General features: G+C 41.2%; 1 protein-coding gene and 1 pseudogene across 1 annotated transcript; both read right to left on the bottom strand.

Annotated features, from left to right (window-relative positions):
• Positions 1-299: 299 nt before the first annotated feature.
• On the bottom strand, positions 300-20,511 carry LOC138930696 (ferritin heavy chain-like). Its single transcript, XM_070291176.1, has 2 exons — positions 20,355-20,511; positions 300-922 (listed from the first exon to the last, which is right to left on the bottom strand). The coding sequence occupies exons 1-2, from the start codon at positions 20,509-20,511 to the stop codon at positions 300-302; spliced, it is 780 nt and encodes a 259-aa protein (XP_070147277.1).
• Positions 20,512-21,015: 504 nt separating this feature from the next.
• Positions 21,016-21,684, bottom strand: LOC138930695 (ferritin heavy chain pseudogene; annotated as a pseudogene).
• Positions 21,685-21,953: the final 269 nt, after the last annotated feature.

Here is a 21,953-nt window from a genome sequence, read left to right as displayed (position 1 = left end):
CCCTCCCTCTGTGGAAATCCCAACCTGTCTGTGGACAGGGCATTGGAAGCTGGAGAGACTCCTGGATACATGTTTTAAAACTTGAGAAGTTAGGAGTTTGCACACACACATCAACCAGAGACCTTTATTTCTTTAGGAACCAATCACTTTATTGCAAGGAACGGCAAAATTGAAAGAAGAAAAACTTCAGTGAACTTTTCTGCAAGGGCAGTACTGGGGACTGCATAGCAGACAGAGTGACCTTGTGCAATCACCCCTGACTCTGGGAAAAGTCCACTTTTGGACTTAGAGTCCAGGTATCAGTCTTTCTTGTCACCGTCACCCAGGGTAAGCTTGTCAAAGAGGTACTCTGCCAGGCCGTCTTCCGCGGACCCCGTCTTCCTCAGGATGCTGACATGGCCCGCCAGCTCCTTGATGAACTCCACCTGCTGGTTCAGGTAGCTGGTCTCCAGGAAGTGGCACAGATGGGGGTCACGCTTTTCAGTGGCCAGCTGGTGCAGGTCGAGCAGGCTCTGGTTGATGTGCTCCTCCACGTTCAGAGCATCTTGCATGGCTTTGAGACCACTCTCCCACTCTTGGGTCTCCGGCTTCCTGATGTTATGGAAGGAGACGCGGCCCCCACGCCGGTTCTGCAGGGACATCAGGCTCTCAGCCCTCTTGCTATGCTCGTGGGAGTGGAGCAGGAAGAAGCGGGAGAAGTGCTTTAAGCCCACATCATCACGGTCGAGGTAGAAGGCCACTGCCAGGCACTGGAAGGAGGCGTGGAGCTCCAGGGCAGCGTGGCTGTTGAGCGCGGCCTCACACTCTGGGTGGTAGTCCTGGCGCACCTGCGAGGGCGGTGCGGGCAGCCTGACTCGCGCCGCAGGTGTGCCAGGTGAGAAGGCTAGAGTGACGGTGAAGCCACGGCGCCGGCCCAGGTGGCCTGGGAGAGTACCCAGGGTGGACTGTGAAGGTGGCCTGAGACAGGCGGCTCAAATCAGGGCGGCAGCTCTGGGATGAACTGGAAGTGGGTTCCGTTACCAGGTTTACGAGGGGGACGGAAGTTCCATTTCTGTTGGAGACAGGGCGTGCTGGTGGGCGGAGCTCGAGCCCAGTGTTCCAGGTTCCACCAGAGCCTGGGTGGGGCAGAGACTGAGCTGAGCACCTGGCATCTATTACACTTTAAATTTTGCTGTAATCATCCATTCCATCAACATGCATCTCCTTTGTATGGTAGGGTGTGTGTGTCAGTTCCTTTGGGTGTATGTGACGTAAAACTTCTAAGGTAGTATAGGGACCCTTCCAAATGCTAAAAGCATGGCATTTCTCTGACATCAGAAAACTTACGTGGATCGCTCTTCAGATAGATGTGTCCCTCTGTTTTGCCTCATGTCTGCTCGGAGAAGGCAATGGCACCCCACTCCAGTACTCTTGCCTGGAAAATCCCATGGACGGAGGAGCCTGGTAGGCTGCAGTCCATGGGGTCGCTAGGAGTCGGACACGACTGAGCGACTTCACTTTCACTTTTCACTTTCATGCACTGGAGAAGGAAATGGCAGCCCGCTCCGGTGTTCTTGCCTGGAGAATCCCAGGAACAGCGGAGCCTGGTGGGCTGCCATCTATGGGGTCGCACAGAGTCGGACACGACTGAAGTGACTTAGCAGCAGCAGCAGCAGCAGCTGCTCTAATTTGGGTTCTTTTCCTGGTCAAGTAATTCACTGTCTTTGGGGTGAAGTTTTGGGAGATTAAGCTGATCAAATGCCACTTTGGCTTTGTCCAAGGTAAGGAAGATTGGGGTAGGGTCAGAGCTTGGGTGTGGCAAACAGAACTGTTGTTCAGAGAGGTGCTCTTCAACCTCACAGTCCACCAGGACCTTCTGCACTGCTTGGATTTCATCAACTCTGTTCTTGAACTTTCTTTGAATGTGCTTAGCTTTCTACTACAGGCATATTATTTTTCTTTTTTTTTTTTAATGAAGTATGGTTGATTTATACTATGTTAGTTTCAGGTGTACAACTTAGTGATTCAGTATCTCTATAGACTATACTCTGTTCAAAGTTACTATAAAAATAATTGGTTCTATTCCCTGTGCTATATAACATATCTTAGTAGCTTATTTATTTTATGCAGAGTAGTTTGTTTCTCTCAATCCGCTACTTCTGTCTTGTACCTCTTCCTTTCTTTCTCCTTCTCCCTTCTCCCTTCCTGTCTCCCCTTCCCTACGAGTGGAACCTGTTAACCACTAGTTTGTTATCTAAATGTGTAAATCTATTTGTTTTGTTACATTCATTTGCTCTATTTTTTAGATTCAAAATATAAGTGATAGCATACAGTATATGTCTTTCTCTGACTTATTTCATGAAACGTAATATCCTCCAGGTACGTTCGTGTTGTTGCAAGTGGCAGATTTTGTCTTTTTATGGCTGAATAGTATTCCATTATACTATTCTGTACAGCACAGCTTTATCCATTCATCTGTTGATGTATACTTGGGCTATTGTAAATAATGTTGCTATGAATGTTGGGTTCCACGTACCTTTTCAAATTAGTGTTTTTATTTTATTTTCTTTGGATATATGCCCAGGAGTGGAATTGCTGGGTCATACGGTAGTCCTATTTTTCATTTTTTGAGAATTCTCCATACTGTTTTCTACAGTAGCTGCACCAATTTACATTCCCACCAAGAGAGTACTAGGGTTCTCTTTTCTTCACATCCTTGCCAACACTTGCTATTTGTGGTCTTCTTGATGATAGCCATTCTGACAGGTATGAGGAGATTTCTCAAGTGGTTTTGATTTGTATTTCTCTAATTAGTGATGTTGAATATCTTTTCATGTGCCTATTGGCCATCTGTATGTCCTCCCTGGAAAAATGTCCACTCATGTGTTCTGCCCATTTTTCAGTTGGGTTGTTTGGGTTCTTTTTTCTTTTTTTTATTGAGTTGTACGAGCTGGTTACATATATTTCATATTAACCCCTTATCATTCATATCATTTGAAAATGTTTTCTCCCATTCAGTTGGTTGTCTTTTTGTTTTGTTGATGGCTTCCTTTGACGTGCAAAAGTTTTAAATTTACTTATGTCCCATTTGTTTATTTTTTCTTTTATTTCCTTTGCTTAGGAGACAGGTCCAAAATACTGCTGCCTTTCATGTCAAATAGTGTTTTTTCTTCTAGGAGTTCTATGGTTTCTGGTCTAACATGTAGGTCTTTAATCCAGTTTTAATTTGTTTTTGTATATGGTGTGGAAATGTTCTAATCTCATTCTTTTACATGTAGCTGTCCAGTTTTCCCAGCACCACTCATTGAAGAGACTGTCTTTGTTCTGTTGTATATTCTTGCTTTCCTTTGTGGTGGATTAGTTGACCATAATGTACATGGCTTTATTTCTGCGCACTCTATTCTGTTCCACTGATCTGTGCATCTGTTTTGTGCCTTTTTTAGCTACTGTTTTGATACGGTAGCTTTGTAGCATAGTCTGAAATCACAGCGCATGATAGCTCCAGCTTTGTTCTTTTTTTCTTAAGATTGCTTTGTCTGTGTGGTTCCATATGAATTTTAGGATTATTTGTTCTAAGTTTTGTGGAAAATGTCATGGGTATTTTGAGAGGCATTGCATTAAATCTGTAGATTGCTTTGGACAATATGGACATTTTAACAGTATTCTTCTCATCCATGAAGGTGCCATAGCTTTCCCCTTCTTTGTATCATCTTCAGTTTCCTTCAGGAGTGTTTTATAGTTTTCAGAGTATAAGTCTTTCACGTCCTTGGTTAAGTTTATTCCCATATATGTTTTGATGTGATTTGAAACGAGGTTGTTTTCTTGCTTTCCCTTTCTGATAGTTCATTTATTACTAATTGAACTTTACTGCTAGTAAACAGTCTGTTCAGACTTTTTGTTTCTTCCAGATTCAGTCTTGGAAATTTTTGTATTTATAGAAATTTATTCATTTTTTCTAGGTTGTCCAATTTGTTGGCATATAACTGTTAGAAATATTCTTTTATGATTTTTGTACCTTTGTGATATTAAATATAGTTTCTCCTCTTTCATTTCTTATTTGGTTTCCTTTGGTCCTCTCTCTTTTCTTCTTTAGGCTTTTGGGTTTGTTTATCTTAGATTTTCTTCCTTTTAATTTTTAGTTGGATGATAATTAAATATTGTGATAGCTTCCGCCATCCATCAACATGAATCAGCCATAGGTGTACCTATGTCCCCTCCCTCTCAAACCTCCCACCCCACCCCCTGTGTTGTCACAGAGCACTGGTTTTGGGTTCCCTGCCTCATACAGCAAATTCCCGTTGGCTATCTATTTTACGTATGGTAATGTATGTTTCAGCACTACTTTCTCAGGTCATCTCACCCTCTCCCTCCCGCTCTGTGACCCTAAGTCTGTTCTTTATGTCTGTGTCTCCTTTGCTGCCCTGCAAATAGGATCATCAGTACCATCTTTCTGGATTCCATATATGTGCATTAATATATGATATTTGTCTTCTCTTTTTAACTTAGCTTCAGCTTGTGCAATGGGCTCTAGGTTCATCTTCCTCATTAGAACTGATTCAGATGTGTTCTTTTTTATGGCTGAGTAATATTCCATTGCTTACATATACCACTATTTCTTTATCCATTCATCTGCCCATGGAGATCTAGGTTGCTTCCATGTCTTAGCTATTGTACCTAGTGCTGCAATGAACATTGGGGTACGTGTGTCTTTTTCAATTATGCTTTCCTCAGAGTATATGCCCAGTGGTGAGATTGCTGGGTCATATGATAGTCTTAATCCTAGTTTTTGGTTGTGTTTTTAAGGAATCTCCATACTGTTCTCCATAGTGGCTGTATCAATTTGCATTCCTACCAGCAGTGTAGGAGGGTTCCCTTTTCTCCACACCTTCTCCAGCATTTATTGTTTGTAGACTTTTTGACCATGGTGATTCTGACCAGTGTAAGGTGATACCTTGTTGTAGTTTTTATTTGCATGTCTCTAATAATGAGTGATGTTGAGCATCTTTTCTTGTGTTTATTAGCCATCCGTATGTCTTCTTTGGAGAAATGTCTGTTTAGGTCTGCCCACTTTTTGACTGGGTTGTTTGTTTTTCTGGTTATTGAGCTGCATGAGCTGCTTGTATATTTTGGAGATTAATCCTTTGTCAGTTGTTTCATTTGCTATTACTTTCTCCCATTCTGAGAGTTGTCTTTTCATCTTACTTCTAGTTTCCTTCATTGTTCCAAAGCTTTTAAGTTTAATTAGGTCCCACTTGTTTGTGTTTTTATTTTCTTTACTATAGGAGATAGGTCATAGAAGATCTTGCTATGATTTATGTCAGAGTGTTCTGCCTATGTTTTCCTCTAAGAGTTTTATAGTTTCTGGTCTTACATTTAGGTCTTTAATCCATTTTAAGTTTTTATTTGTGTGTGTGTGTGTGTGTGTGTGTGTGTCTGTGTGTGTGTGTGTGTGTGTGTGTGTGGTGTTCGGGAAAGCTCTAATTCCATTCTTTTCCATGTAGCTGCCCAAGTTTCCCAGCACCATTTATTGAAGAGACTGTCTTTTCTCTGGTGTGTATTTTTGCCTCCTTTGTTGAAGGTGCCCATAGGTGCATGGATTTATCTCTGGGCTTTCTATCTATACAAATATAGACCAATGGAACACATTGGTCCCTATTGCTGTTTTTGTGCCAGTACCATAGTGTCTTAATGCCTCTAGCCTTATAATGTGATCTGAAGTCAGGGAAGTTGATTCCTCCAACTCCATTCTTCTTAAGATTGCTTTGGCTGTTTGGGGACTTTTGTGTTTCCATACAAAATTTGAAATTATTTGTTCTCGTTCTGTGAAGAATACCATTGGTAGTTTCATCGGGATCACACTGAATCTACAGATTGCTTTGAGTAATATGGTCATTTAAGACAAAGGTGCCCACACTCACCACTGTTATTCAAAATAGTTTGGGCAGTCCTAGCCATAGCAATCCGAGAAGAAAAAGAAATAAAAGGACTCCAGATTGGAAAAGAAGAAGTAAAACTCTCACTGTTGGCATATAACATGATTCTTTCATAGAAAACTCTAAAGATGACACCAGAAAATTACTAGCCCTAATCATTGAGTATAGCAAAGTGGCAGAGTATAGAATTAATACAAAGAAATCTTTTGCGCCCCTATACACTAACAAAGAAAAGTCAGAAAGTGAAATTAAGAAAACAATCCCATTCACCATTGCAACAAAAATAATAAAATACTTAGGAATAAGTTTACCTAAAGAGAGTTTACAAAAGACCTGTATGCAGAAAACTATAAGACACTGATGAAAGAAATTAAAGATGACACAAACAGAGAGGTATACCACATTCTTGGATTGGAATAATCAATATTGTGGTTTTATCTTTTCAAAAAAAGAGAAAAAGCTCTTGGTTTCATTGATCTTTTCTCTTGGTTTATGAGTCTCTCTTATTTTCTCTCTGCTGTTTATAATTTCCTTCCTTCTACTAACTGTGCTCTTATTTTTCTAATTCCCATAGATGGCAGGTTAGGTTGTTTAAAGTTTTTGTCTCTTGTGGTATGCTTGTATCACTATAATGTTCCCTCTTAGAACTGCTGTGGTTGCGACTCATAGATTTTGGGTTTATTCTGTGGGTGTTTGTTTGTGTTGTTTTTTTTTTTTTTTTTGGCGGTGGTAGTGGTTGTTTGGAGAGGGGACCATACCATACAGCATGTGAGATCTTACTAGTAGTTCCCCAACCAGATTTGAACCTATACCTCCTGCATTGGAAGGGCAGAGTCTTAACCACTGAACTGCCAGAGAAGTCCCCTTATCTCATAGATTTTGGAAAGTTGTGTTTCCACTGCCATTTGTCTTGAGGTATTTTCTAATATCCTCTTTGATTTCTTCATTGACCCACTGGTTTTTGTAGTGTTTTCCCATTTTTCTTCCTGTAATTAGCTTCTGGTTTTATACCATTGTGGTCTGAAAAAATGCTTGATATACTTTCTATCCTCTTAAATTTGTTGAGACTGGTTTTTTGGCCTTAGTATGTGATCCAACCTGGAGAATATTCCATGTACACTTGAATATGCATCCTGCTGTTTTGGGATAGAATGTCTTCTAGGTATCTATGAAGTCCAACTGGTATATTGTGTCATTTAAGACTACTGTTTCCTTGTTTGATTTTCTGTCTGGATGATCTGTCCATTGATATAAGTGAGGTGTTAATGTTCCCTACTATTATTGTATTATTGTCTGTTTCTCCTGTTATGTCTGATCTATTTGCTTTATATATTTAGATGTTCCTATAATAGATGCATATATGATAACAAATGTTATATCCTCTTCTGGTATTGATCCCTTTATCGTTATATGATGCTCTTCTTTGTCTTTTGTTATAGACTTTGTTTTAAAGTCTGTTTTGTCTACTATGAGTATTGCCACCTCTGCTTTTATGTCATTTTTATTTGCATGAGAAATCTTTTCCCATCCTTTCACTTTAAGCCTATGCTTGTCTTTAGCTCTTAAATAAGTCTCTTGTAGGTGGCATATAGATGGTCGTTTTTTTTTCTATCCAGTAATTTTTTTTTCTATCCAGTCATTCACCTTTTTTCTGCAGATTGGATCATTAAGTCCATTGAACTTTAAAGTGATCATTGATGTGTATGTACTTATTACCAGTTTATTATTTGTTTTCTGGTTGTTTCTGTAGTGACCCTCTGTTCTGTTCTTTTCATTTCTTCCCTGATGATTGGATGATTTTCTTTAGCGGCATAGTTGTGTTCCTTTCTCTCTAGTTTTTGTAAATCTGTAGGTTTTTGATTTGTGGTTACCTTGGGATTCAGATATGGTGACTTATAACTATAATTGTTTTTAACTGGTAGTCATTTAAATTCAAACATATTGTAAAAGGTCTTCATTATTTTAGCTCCCTTCCTTCACATTTTGTGTTTTTGATGTCATACTTTACATCTTCATATTGATGCCTTAACTGTTATTGTATTTATAGTTGATTTTTCAGTTTTTTATCTTTTAATATCTATACTAGCTTATTTAAGTGGTTACTCCATAGCTTTTACTATATATTTGCCTTTACTAGTGGGGTTTTTCCTTTTCTGTACATTCTTAGTTCTTGTTGTAGCCTTTGATTTTCTATGCAGAGGAGATTCTTAACCATTTTCTTTAGGATTGATTTATTATTGATGGCCTCTTAGTTTTTGGTTCTCTGCAAAGTTCCTTATTTCTTTTCCAATTCTGAATGATAATTTTGCTGGGTAGGGTATCTTAGGTTATAGAGTTTTCCCTTTAATCACTTTAAAATACCATGCCTCTACCTTCTGGCTTGCAAAGTTTCTGCTATCAGTCAGCTGATAGCATTATGGGTGTTCCCTTGTATATGATTCTATTTTTCTCTTGTTGCCTTTAGAATTCTGTTTAATTTTTGCCATTTTAATTATGATACATTCTGGTGTAGGTCTTTTTTCTTTCATTTTATTTTGGACCTTCTTTGCTTTCTATGCCTGGATAACAGTTTCCTTCAGGTTTGGGAAGTTTTCATCCATAAATCTATCAAATTTATTTTTGACCTCTGTTTTTTTCTGATTAACTATACTCCTTTATGACTTCTATAATACAAATGTTAGTATTATTTGATGTTGTCCTAGAGGTCCCTTCAGTTCTCATTTTTTGAACTGGATTTTTTTTTTCTGTTCTGATTGAGTGGTTTTCATTATCTTTCAGATCTCTTATGCATGCTTCTGTATCACTTAGTCTGCTGTTAATCCCTTGTAGTGTTTTTTTTTTCCATTTAACTTATTGTATTCTTCAGCTCTGATTGGTTCTTTTTTATATTTTCTAGTTCCTTGTTAAAATTCTTGCTATATTCATCTATTTTTACCCTAGTGCACTTAGCATTCTTATTACTAAACTCTTTATCTGGTCAATTAATTATCTGTTTCGGTATTTTTTCATTTTTCAGAGTTTTTTCTCGTGTGTGTGTGTGAAATAAATTCCTTCATCTTCTCATTTTGTTTAACTTTGTCTGTCTCTCTGAAATTAGGTAAAACAGCAACCAATCCCATTCTTGAAGGCGTGTCCTTTTGTGGGAGCATCCTTATACAATTTGTGTGTGCCCAGTAGCTTTGGTGGTAGAGCTGAATCTGAATGAGCATGAATCATATCTTCGCCAAGGATTTCCTGGCAGCTATCACCTTGGTGGGCAGTAGGGCTGGAGTTGGAGGAGCTAGAGTCAGAGCCACGTATGAGATGGGGCTTCTCCTATGCTGAGTGGCAAATGCCACTCTATTTGGGGTGGGATTGAGTCCCAAAGTGCTGGAGCAGAAGCCTAGAGGGTTGGGTCTAAGCTGGTTATGTTTCCTCTAAATGTATGTTCTCCCTTCTCCCAGCATCAACATTTTGACCGTGGAAGGGAGCAGCGCTGGAGCAAGAGGGGCAGAGTGGGTTCCGTGTGTGGGTCTGGGCTTGTGCTTGGTTCGTCCCAGCACCCAGTCTGAGTTCCAGATATTCCTGACCTGCTGCCTCCCTAGAGTGCCATCATTGGCTGCCCTTGCCCCATTTAGATGTAGTGCTGGGTCTGAGCCAGCTCCATACCCCACAACTGCGCGCTCTCTTCAGCAATGGCAGCCTTTGCCTTAGTGGGGAGCTGTGTGATGGAGCAAGACGGGCCAGAGCATGCACTTGGAGTAGACTGGGGTATGCCCTAGGGTGGTTGCAGGAAACTGGATGGAGTCCCAGTCAGTCTCAATCTTCTTCCTCTGCCTTGTTTTAACAGCCAGCAGGTGTGTACATGAGTGGTGTCTAGGTTTCTCACAGCACCCTTGCCAGTGCTATTGGTCTTCAAGCCAGTCAAGGGGACTCATCTTCCCCGGATCAGACCCCAGGTCTGGGGTGCCCAGTATGTGGTTTGAACCACTCACTCCCCAGGGAAGATCCCAAGCACATGTGATCTCCCTCGTCTGTGTTCCCTGCTAGGAGCACAGGTCCCAGTCCTATTGCTTCTCCTCCCTCCCTCCCTCCCTCCCTTCCTTCCTATGTGTATCCTTCTTCCTGTCTTCATTGTAGAATAGAAGAGGCTTCCTGTCAGTCTCCATTTTGTTTTCAGTGATGAATTACTCCACGTGTAGATGTAGTTTTGATCTGTTCATGAGGGGAGGTAAGCTCAGCGTCCTCCTCCTTTGCTATCTTGATCTCCCAGTAGTCTGCTGCAGTTACTTTTAATCCTCTGGTTTTATAATTGTGAAAGCATATCATGGTTTTATCTTTCAGGCATGCCTCAAAATCTCTGGTTTGCTAACTATATCCTTTCTCATTTAGAGAATTGTTTTTGTTTCTAGCCTGCCAGTATGCATCAAGTATCACTTTTTACTATTTCAAAATAAAATGCTTGTTTTTTAAAAAGTTAATACATGTTCATGGCTTAAAAACCACATAGTTTTCTCTCTGTAGTCAATCAGTGGAATATTACTTACTAGAATAAGGAGAAGAAAGAGGAAGAAAAAGAAATAATACGCATGTGAAGAAAAATAGACAGATAAGAGAGGAATCTTTAGAAACCTATTCTTTAGAATCATGTCACTTTTGAGTATACATGGAGCAATTACTGAGACAGACTAAATTCTGGGCCACACAACAGGTCTCTGTAAATTTTAACAGATTTAAATCATGCAAGATATGTTCTCTGACCACAGTGGGATTGAACTAGAAATCATTAACAGTAAGATATTTGATAAATCCCCCAATATTTGAAAGCTAATAATACAATATACTTCTAAATAATCCAAAAGTCAAAGAATAATGGGTGTATCAAAATTATTTGGAATGGATCCATGGGCAGAGGTGCCTGGAGGGCTACAGTCCATAGGGTCACAAAGAGTCAGATGTGACTGGAGTGACTTGGCAGGCAGTAAGTAAAATCCAACATATCAACATTTGTGAGATGTGGCTAAATCAGCGCTTAGATGGGAAAGTATAAGAACCAAACGCGTATATTAAAAAACAAAAAGAAGTCTGAAATTATCGAACTTCCCACCTTAAGAAATGGAAAGAATGAGGAACAAAAGAAATCTAAATCAAGCAGAGGGAAGAGTTTGTTGCAAGTCAAGCAGTGTCTTGTAACCTGGGACAAAGCTAAGATGTTGAGGAGCATGGCTGCCATTATTGGGGGCTGGCCCCAGGGAGAGACCAGTGGGTCAACTTTAGGGTCTGTGGTTGAACTGGCCATTTGGAATAGACGTCTAAGTGAGAACTCTTTCTACTGTGTGATGATGAAAGATACTGAAACAAAGACCTGGGACAGACTGAGAGTTCCTTTTAGGCTCTGCTGCTAAGTCACTTCAGTCATGTCCAACTCTGTGCGACCCCATAGAAGGCAGCCCACCAGGCTCCCCCATCCCTGGGATTCTCCAGGCAAGAACACTGGAGTGGGTTGCCATTTCCTTCTCCAGAGTATGAAAGTGAAAAGTGAAAGTGAAGTCGTTCAGTCCTGTCCGGCTGTTCGTGACCCCATGGACTGCAGCCTACCAGGCTCCCCCATTCTGGGCTGAGGTACATTGAGGTGACTACCTAAGGCTTGGTCCTTTGAATGACCTTTGTGCCTGGAAGCAAGTGACTGGACAAAAAGAGCCAATTCAGAATCATATGTCCTTCTTGTCAGTTATCTAACTTCCTGCCCCTAGGGAAAAAGATGGAAATCCAACCTACATGCTAAGATTGACCTTGAAGCATGATACATCACCTTTCTAGATTTTCCTTGGTATGTTTTAAAAATTTTATTTTAATCTGTGTCAAAAGGCTGTATATGGCACAGTTCCATTTATATGAAATGTCTAGAATGGACAAACCTATAGAGAAAAAATGTAGATTAGTATTTGCCAGGGGCTGGAGGGAAGGGGAATGGGGAGTGACTGCTAATGGGTAGGAATGGGTACATGGCTTCTCTGGGGGATAATGAAAATGCCTTGAAATGATGTAGTCGTGTGATTGTTGCATTACTCTTCGAATGTACTAAAAAACATTGAGTGGTATACTTGGAACCGTATGGTATGCAATCATATCTTGATAAGGCTGTTATTTTTTTTTTAAAGGAGCAGTGTGTCAGCCAAAGATCAGACTGTGCAACAGAGATGAAATTCAGAGTAGGCTGTGCAGCTCATTTGTCATGAAATGTTACTACTTTCATCACTTGGCAATATTGAAGGAAGCAAATTTTCACGTTAATGATGGCTTCTTTTCTACCACCCAGCAGTAGAATAAGATGAATAAAACATTCAGAAAAAAAAAGGATTGAATACTCCTTATGGGAAAAGGAAACTGGTAAAATTGAATCCATCAATGAAATGAAGGGACGTGAAGTCGCTCAGTCGTGTCTGACTCTTCACAACACCATGGGCTGTAGCCTACCAGGCTCCTCTGCCCATGGGATTTTCCAGGCAAGAGTAGTGGAGTGGGCTGCCATTTCCCTTCTCCAAGGGATCCTCCCAACCCAGGGGTCGAACCCGGGTCCCCCACATTGTAGACAGATGCTTTACCATCTGAGCCACCAGGGAAGCCATGTACCCATTCATACCCATTAGCAGACCCTTCCCAATCCCCTTCCCTCCAGCCCCTGGCAAATACTAAGCCCTATTATTGAATCCATCAATGATTACTTGTTAATTTCTGTGTGTGAAACTGTTCTAGGTATACTGCAGAAGAAAGAAATCCTTGAGAAACAAGTTCCTGGCTTATAAATACTCTGTCTTTTAACATCCATTGAATTTGACTTTTCAGCCTCACCCATACTAAATGTATAGGGCATTTTTGTTTGTTTTCACTATTGGTCTGCCTTTAACATGCTTTATTCAGCATCCATCTTGAGCAGATGCTCTTGTTGGCCACCAGATGGAAGCCTAACAACATCTACATTTTCAAATGCTTGCTTTTTGCGATCACTTGATTTATTCAAACTAGATTTGTGGCATGAACAAAAGATGTCACCAGATTTTTCTTTAAGCTGTTGTTGGTTTTTAAAGTCTGAATTGTCATCTGTGTTTATTGCACAGTTGCCCAGTCTGAGTAATTTACTGATGTTGCTGTCAGTCATTACAGTCATCCAAACCATGTCAGTCTAGCCTGCCACCTGTTTGGACACCCAAGATGGACTGAGATTGGACTCTTACCATTCACCTTCTCTCTGCCACTCCAAGAATTCCCTTTCCTTGTGGTAGATTGCATTATTGACTCAAAATTCTTTCTTCCCTCCCTGTCCTAATCATGGCTTCATTGATGGTGGTAAATACTCCTCTCTTCCCTGACTTGGGGTGTTCCAAGCCAATTGTTTTGGTCAATGATATATGAGAAGACCTAAGGTTTGTCAAGTTTGACCAAAAGATGTAAGTGTGCATGCATGGTTGGGCATGGCCTCTTATGTTTCTTCCATCCACCATTTGAAGAACATGTCCTAGGCAGGTTGCAGAGAAATGAGACATGTAGAACAGAAGGGAATCTAGCTCAACCAAACTCAACCTAAAGCCAAGCCTAGCAGGTAGAAGCTGACTCCTGCAAATGTCATTCTGCAGACCTGCAATGTGATTTTGAGGTTGCTTGTTAGACAGCTTTACTGCAGCAAAATTTGCGTAGGGAGTTTCCTTAGGCAGAGTTTCATACCTAGGTATTTTACAAATGTGGTTCCCCTGTATGGAATGATAGCAGCCAGAATTTGGTTACTGTCAGTTATAAATATAGTAGCTGTGAGCCATTGCAAATCGATAGCTGTTAAAATCACTTTTCTTGTCCCAATTCACTTCAGCAAGTCCTTGAATGCAAATCTGTTGAAGAGGATAAGTTTACCTTTATGTAGTGTCTTAAGACTCAGTTACCATGAAAACCAGTAAGCTCAAGGAGCAGCATGACCCTGTATTCTACATGCAAAGAAAAAAGTATTTCCTAGGTGCCAGTTATTTGGCTTTGGTTCTTTACAGAGGAGGTACGATAAGTTTCTTTTATAAAGTAGCGTATGGTGGAGATGGCTGACAGGTACAGAAAAAGATGCTCAACATCATTAATCATCAGGGAGATGCAGAGCAAAACCACAATGAGATATCACCTCAAGCCTGACATCAAAAAGAACACAAATAATAAATGTTGGAGAGGATGTGGAGGAAAGAGACCCCTTTTTTACACTGTTGGTTGGAATGGAAATTGGTGAAGCCACTCTGGAAAACAGTATGGAGGTTTCTCAGAGAACTAAAAATAGAGCTACCATATGACCAAGCAATTCCACTTTTCAGTGTATATCGGGGAAAGAAAAATAAAAACACCACTTTGAAGAGAGATATGCACCCCATTGTTCATAGTAGCATTACTTATGATAGCCAAGATACCAAAGCAACTCAAGTGCCCATCAACAGATGAAGGCGTAAAGAAGATGTAATATATGAGTGCAGCAGTGCAGGGGACCTTTTGAAGGAGGTTGCCATTTTCTTCATTACCTCCACCATAGTTTGGTCTCAGGTCAGACAACAGGGAGGAAACACAGCCCCACCCATCACCAGAAAATTGGATTAAAGATGTACTGAGCATGGCCCCACCCATCAGAACAAGACCCAGTTTCCCCCAGTCACACTATTCCATCAGGAAGCTTACAGAAGCCTCTTACCTTATCCATTAGAGGGCAGACAGACTGAAAACCACAGTCACAGAAAACTAATCAAACTGATCACACAGACCCCGACCTTATCTAACTCAATGAAACTATGAGCCATACCATGTAGAGCCACCTAAGACGGACGGGTCATGGTGGAGAGTTCTGAGAAAATGTGGTCCACTGGAGAAGGGGATGGCAAATCACTTCAGTATTCTTGCCTTGAGAACCCCATGAAAGGGATGAAAAGGCAAAAAGATAGGACACTGAAAGATGAACTCCCCAGTTCGGTAGGTAGGTGCCCAATATGTTACTGGAGAAGAGTGGAGAAATAACTCCAGAAAGAATGAAGAGGCAGAGCCAAAGCAAGAACACCACCCAGTTGTGGATGTGACTGGTGATGGAAGTAAACTCTGATGCTGGAAAGAACAGTATTGCATAGGAACCTGGAATGTTAGATCCATGAATCAAGGTAAATTGGAAGTGGTCAAACAGGAGATGGCAAGAGTGAACATCGACATTTTAGGAGTCAGCAAACTAAAATGGACTGGAATGGGAGAATTTAATTCAGATGACCGTTATATCTATACTGTGGGCAAGAATCCCTTAGAAGAAATGGAGTAGCCCTCAGAGTCAACAAGAGAGTCCAACATGCAGTTCTTGGGTGCAATCTCAAAAATGACAGAATGATCTCTGTTTCCAAGGCAAACCATTCAATATCACAGTAATCCAAGTCTGTGTCACAACCAGGGATGGTGAAGTAGCTGATGTTGAACTGTTCTGTGAAGACCTACAAGACCTTCTCGAGCAAACACCCAAAATAGATGTCCTTTTCATTACAGGGGACTGGAATGCAAAAGGAGGAAGTCAAGAGCTACCTGGAGTAACAGGCAAATTTGGCCTTGGAGTACAAAATGAAGCAGGGCAAAGGCTAATAGAATGTTGCCAAGAGAACACACTGGTCATAGCAAGCACCCTCTTCCAACAACACGAGAGAAGACTCTACACATGGACATCACCAGATGGTCAATAGCGAAATCTGATTCATTATATTCTTTGCAGCCAAAGGTGGAGAAGCTCTATACAGTCAGAAAAAAACAAGACCAGGAGCTGACTGTGGCTCAGATCATGACTGCTTATTGCAAAATTCAGGCTTCAGTTGAAAAAAGGAGGGAAAACCACTAGACCATCCAGGTATGACCTAAGTCAAATCCCTTACGATTTTACAATAGAAGTGAGAAATAGATTCAAGGGATTAGATCTGATAGAGTGCCTGAAGAACTATGGATGGAGGTTCATGACATTGGACAGGAGGCAGGGATCAAGACCATCCCCAAGAAAAAGGCAAAATGGCTTTCTGAGGAGGCCTTACAAATAGCTGAGAAAAGAAAAAGCTAAAGGCAAAGGAGAAAAGGAAAGATATACCCATCTGAATGCAGAGTTCCAGAGAATAGCAAGCAGAGATAAGAAAGCCTTTCTCAGTGATCAATGCAAGGAAATATAGGAAAACAACAGAATGAGAAAGACTAGAGCTCTCTTCAAGAAAATTAGAGATACCAAGGAAATATTTCATGCAAAGATGGGCACAGTAAAGACAGAAACGAATTGGTATGGACCTAACAGAAGCAGAAGATATTAAGAAGAGGTGGCAAGAATACACAGAAGAACTAGACAAAAAAGATCTTCATGACCCAGATAACCACAATGGTGTGATCACTCACCTAGAGCCAGTCGTCCTGGAATGTGAAGTCCAGTGGGCCTTAGGAAGCATCACTATGAACAAATCTAGTGGAGGTGATGGAATTCCAGCTGAGCTCTTTCAAATCCTAAAAGATGATGCTGTGATAGTGCTGCACTCAGTAGGCTAGCAAATTTGGAAAACTCAGCAATGGCCACAGGACTGGAAAAGTTCAGTTTTTATTCCAATCCCAAAGAAAGGCAATGCCAAAAAATGTTCAAACTACCACGCAATTTTACCCATCTCACACTCTAGCAAAGTAATCCTCAAAATTCTCCAAGCCAGGCTTCAGCAGTTCATGAACCATGAGCTCCCAGATGTTCAAACTGGATTTACATGTTTTTCAGTGTTAGCTAAAATTAATTTCCTTTTAGGAAGAGAAAGACTATGCATATTGTGATTGCCATGAGGGCACAGTCACCATTGTACCAACAATACCCCAACCAGGCATGGCAGACAGTAATTATTAGATAATTATTATTTTTACAAAATGAATGATTTAACAACCAACCAATGAATGCAATCATATGCTCTGGTTTTGTGGGTAGTCTGAGAAAAGCAGAAACTGTCTCCCGGTATAAGTTGTCAAATGTCATGGCACCCAGCAGAAATCCACACTGATCTTTTCTTAACCTGCAGATTTCCTTGTTCAGCTCTAGCTACAGAGTACAGGTGGAACATTAGCAGTGCTGGAAACATTTTCAGTGATAGTAGTTTATATAGTTGAGGCCTGGAGAACTTTACTGAGGGAAATTTTTTAAGAAGGAACTCTTCAGTCTTCAAAAGCAGATACTAACAAGAATGTGAGATTGAAGTGTATAAAATCTGACTGTATATAGAGAAAATTAATGTAAATTTGTCTTTTAAAATTCCAGGATGCATAGTCACTCTTTGGAGGTTGAAAAAGTAGTTTAGGTCAAATTAAAGACACCGGTGCCTACGTTACAAAGCAGAGACTGGAGGTGAAGGACATGTTTCACCAATAGGGTGTATAGCCTCAACATATTGATGAGGTTAATAAAGTGTTAGATGAACTCATGGAATATAAGAGTTTGCAAGACAATTAAGAGGGGGTTTCTGGCATGATCTTTAGCTTTTAAAGTCAGCAAAGAGAGAAAAGTACCAAATAGGATAAGAATCAATTTGGTTCTATTAATGTCATCTGAAATACTGATTGGACAGTGGGTGGTATTTCATATGTTACATTGCTGTGTTCTGATGAAAGTGATTAATAATATACACTGTTTTGAAAACATACAAAAGACTGTGAACAGTATGTAAAGACTGAGCTAATGAAGGGCTTGTGTGAAAGTAGCTGTAAATCTGTGCTGGGCCCAGAGTGCTGGAAGTGAGCCACACTAATGGATCATATACCAAAGCCTTGGTATCAACTGCCCCCGCTCTCTTCAGTCATCACCATCAAATTGTGCTGTAGAATCCTAACTTCTGGTCTGGGATTATGTGGGGAAATGTCACATGAGTGCATCTGCTGGGGGAGAGGAAGGGATGGAGGAGATGGTGGCGCTGGTGGTTGAGGGCCCTGAGTAATAATACTGTCTCTGAAGAGAGAAGAGATACTTACATGGGAGAAAAACTGTTTAGGGTCTGAAGTCATGATTCACATGTTATCATTTGGATCCCTTAATCATATTTACAGTTCAGAAACAACACATTTTGTAGACTCCTCCATGTTAGGAAACAAGCTTCAAATCATATTTCAATGTTTCCAAAATCGATGCTAATCCTTTTAATCAGGGGTGCTGAATAAACGTGTTGCTTTGTCAAACTGGGAAATAGTTCAAGTGGCTATGACCTGCACATTAGATTAGTTCTTCAATGTAATAACTTGTAAAGCTACATTTTGTAAATGGGACATCAAATCATTGCCTTTTATCTGCTTTTGAAATCTTAATTGCCAAAGGGAATTTTTTTTGAGTAAAGTTAATTTTGGAAGTTAAATATGAATAATTTTTTCATATTGTCAATCAACAATTTCAAAAAAAGCATAACCATATGTTTCTTATACATAAAAACAAAACTACATGTTGTCCTATTTTCTTCATATCTCTTCGCATGCAGTGAAAGATTTATGCATTGGTTTTGTCAGGAGTGAAAAATATTTTCTCAAGGTTAAGTTATCCAAGAATATTGGTATATAAATACTAAAAAATGTTACCATGGAAGGTTCTAGAGTATATTATAAAAATGGTTTAAATACTAGAAACTCATCTCTTATGAGATATATGAATGTGAAGGAGAACTAACTAGATTTTGTTCAAGTTATTTTGGTTATTATTATAAACAAGATTTACCTTAAAACAGTGCTGTAAATTTCACATTAAACCATTAAAATTACTGTTTTTGCAATACTTTGTAACAAAACTATACTGGTGTGCTTTGGAAGGTATGAGTTATCTCTAGATTGTGGTCAGTTTCAAATGTATACAAAAGTAGACAGAATATTACAATAAATTCCCATATTCCCATTGTTACCAATCCAAACTTGGGTCCACTCTCCCTCATTCGGTAAAGCTAATCTATTGACTCTGAGTTTTGGTGCAAAGAAATGCAGCATTTACTGCAGGGAACCAAGCAAGGAATTCAGGATAGCTAATGCTCAAAACACCCAAACTCCCTGATAGGTTTCAAAAGTATTTTGAAAGGCAAGTTGAGGAAGGGGCATCTCAGGGTATGTGATCAGCTTGTGCATAGTTCTTTGATTGATGGTAAGGTACCAGGGCGATGTCACCGGGGTCAACATTATCAATCCTTAGGCACCAGTAAGTCTGGAGGGAGGTACATGCTCAGATCATCAAGTAGTTAAATTTCTTCCGTTTGGTGGTGTTAAATTTTACAAAAAACATTATTTTGACCGTGCCATGTGGCTTGAGGGATCTTAGTTCTCCGACCAGGTGATCAGGGCTTGGACCTGGGCCCCTGGCAATAAAAGCCCCAAGTCCTAACCACTGGCCTGCCAGAGAATTCTCTGGTGATGGTTTTAACATCTGTAAAACAACTCAGGAAATGTACATAAAGGTATTATTACTTAGGTACTTCAGAGAGGAGCTAAGGCAGAGGATATGGGGCAGGGGTCTCTCCTAGAAAGGACCCACAGTGTTCTGCTCAGTTATACCATCTCCCACCTTCAACAGCTACTGACTCCTGGCAATATTTCCTCACCCATTATTATTTTGAAGAAATGCTAAGATATTTTATGCATAAATATTTCAGTGTGCATCTATATAACAGAACTCTTTGTTAAATCAAATAATACCACACTGCCTTTAAATGTGCTTTGAAAAGTTTTGTATTTATAACTGGAAAGGCAAAGCAGTTTCAAAGATGAGAACTTTGCTCTCAAAGTGTCTTGCATTGTAGGAGTGAATGTCGCCAAGGGACCATTTCATGTAAATTGGCAGTTATGTGAGCTATAGCTCTGAAGAACAGTGCACTTCAGTCAACAAAAGTTGATGAGCCATGCTTTCCCCATCTGACTGGAAAAATAAAACTGCAGAATTACATACCAGCAAATATGGAGGTACTGAAGTGCTTTCTCAAGTCTTACGTTTACTGTGTTAGAAGGAAAAAAAAAAAGCTACTTGTTGGTCCCGTTTGTAATATTAAGAGGCATCTTGCAATCCTGCTCCAGCCATAAATATAACCTGGGAAGACTGGTTTTTAAAAATTTCATATTTCCAGCCCAGGTACACAAGAGGTTTATAAGAGTGATTCCTAACAGTCTGTGCTTTGTGAAAAAAGTACTGTGAAGAAGTCAGTTCTTTATTTTTCTTGAGATGGTCATACTTAAAGTATGATGATCGGCAATGCTATTTCATAATTATTCTTAGGTATTTGACATACTCTATGTAATGTATATGAATATGTTGAGAAAGGAATGTTTCCTGCCATATCAATGAATCAGACATTTTTTTATATCATATTTTTCAGCCCTTCCATTGAGGTAAATTTTGAGTGGTATCATGCTACTTTATCGCAGGGTGGTACGGTTCAAGTAAAAAAATCACACATGGATGTTTTGTAAGAGCAGCATCCATGGTCAACAGTGGTGACCACAGGAAGTGTGTCTCTAGGAAAGCCAGCCCTGCTGCACTTAGATCGTCACTGAAGCCCAGGGTGAGCTTGTCAGAGAGGGACTCTGCTATGTCAGCATCCAGGGCCCCCATCTTGCTACCCAGAAGTCTGCTTCAAACAAAATGAAGACCCCTTGATTTCATTCCCCTCCCAATCCCTTTCCCTTCACTATTTCTGGAGATCAACCCCAGTCATGATGTTCAGGCCATATTTTTACGTCTCTACTCACAGGCACCCACATTTACCAGGGCCTCACCTGACCCACGCCCACCCCATATACCACATTGTTTATTAGGGGAAGGTACATTTTGTATTGTTCAGGGTCCCATGGGTCGCCTTCTTCCCTCCCTCTGTGCAGATCTTGAGCAGCCTGTGGACAGGGCATTGGTAGCTCAAGCGACTCCTGGATACCTGTTTTAAAACCTGAAAGGTTAAGGGTTTGCATGTATGAATCAACAAGGGACCTTTATTTCTTTCGGAAGCGATTTATTGGAAGAACTGGCAACACTGAAAGAAGGAAAACTTAAATGAACTTATTCTGCAAGGGCAATACTGCAGTCTGCATGGCAGGACTCGGGGGAAAGTCCAGTCCAGGCTCAGTCCTTCTTGTCGCCGTCACCCAGGCTGAGCTTGTCAAAGAAGTACTCTGCCAGGGCACATTCTGGGACCCCCACGTTGCTCAGGTTGCCGAGTTGGTTCCCCAGCTCCTTCATGGACTCGACCTGCTGGTCCAGGGAGCCGGTCCCCAGGAAGTGGCACAGGTGGGCGTCACTGCTGTTGGTGGCCAGTTGGTGCAGGTCAAGCAGGCTCTGGTTGACGCTCTTCTCTAGGTGCAGAGTGTCTTGGATGGCCTGGAGTGCGCTCTCCCACTGTTGGGTCTCAGGCTTTCTGATGTCGACGAAGCAGATGCGGCCCCCACGCTGGATCTGCAGGAACATCAGGCTCTGGGCTGTCTTGCTGTGCTCGAGGGAGCGGAGCAGGAAGAAGCGGGAGAAACGCTTCAAGGCCACATCATCATGGTCGAGGTAGAAGGCCACGGCCAGGCACTGGAAGGAGGCGTGGAACTCGAGGGTGGCGAGGCTGTTGAGCGCGGCCTCACACTCGGGGCGGTAGTTCTGACGCACCTGTGAGGGCGATGTGGGAAGCATGGCGGGCCACTCCCCATCCCAGGGAATGGCGGCTGGGACCAGGCGTTTATGGGGCAGGAATCGGCGGGGGCGGGGGCAGGGGCGCGGGCGCCAGCGGTCTTCTCGGAACCTTCCCATGGCGGACAATGTAGGCTGCCGGACGTGGGCTCTGGGTCAAATGGCAGGCGTTCTGGGTGTGGGCTCTGGAATGGGCAGATAATGGGGTCTGTTGGGCGGGGTCAGTGCCTGGGCTTGCGATTGGTTAAGGAAGAGGTCACGTGTGTGGGTGGGATCTGTGGGCAGGGCAAGACCACTGTCTATCAAAGCCAGGGTGTGGGCAGGGCGAGACCACTGTTTATCAAAGCCAGGATGAGGCAGAGCCGCTTTGAGCTGAGTAATTCACATTC

Source organism: Ovis canadensis, chromosome X, assembly GCF_042477335.2.
Source record: "Ovis canadensis isolate MfBH-ARS-UI-01 breed Bighorn chromosome X, ARS-UI_OviCan_v2, whole genome shotgun sequence".
NCBI classification, from domain to species: Eukaryota; Metazoa; Chordata; class Mammalia; order Artiodactyla; family Bovidae; genus Ovis; species Ovis canadensis.
Note: the sequence above shows the minus strand (reverse complement) of the source record. Positions and strands in the feature narration are given on the sequence as shown.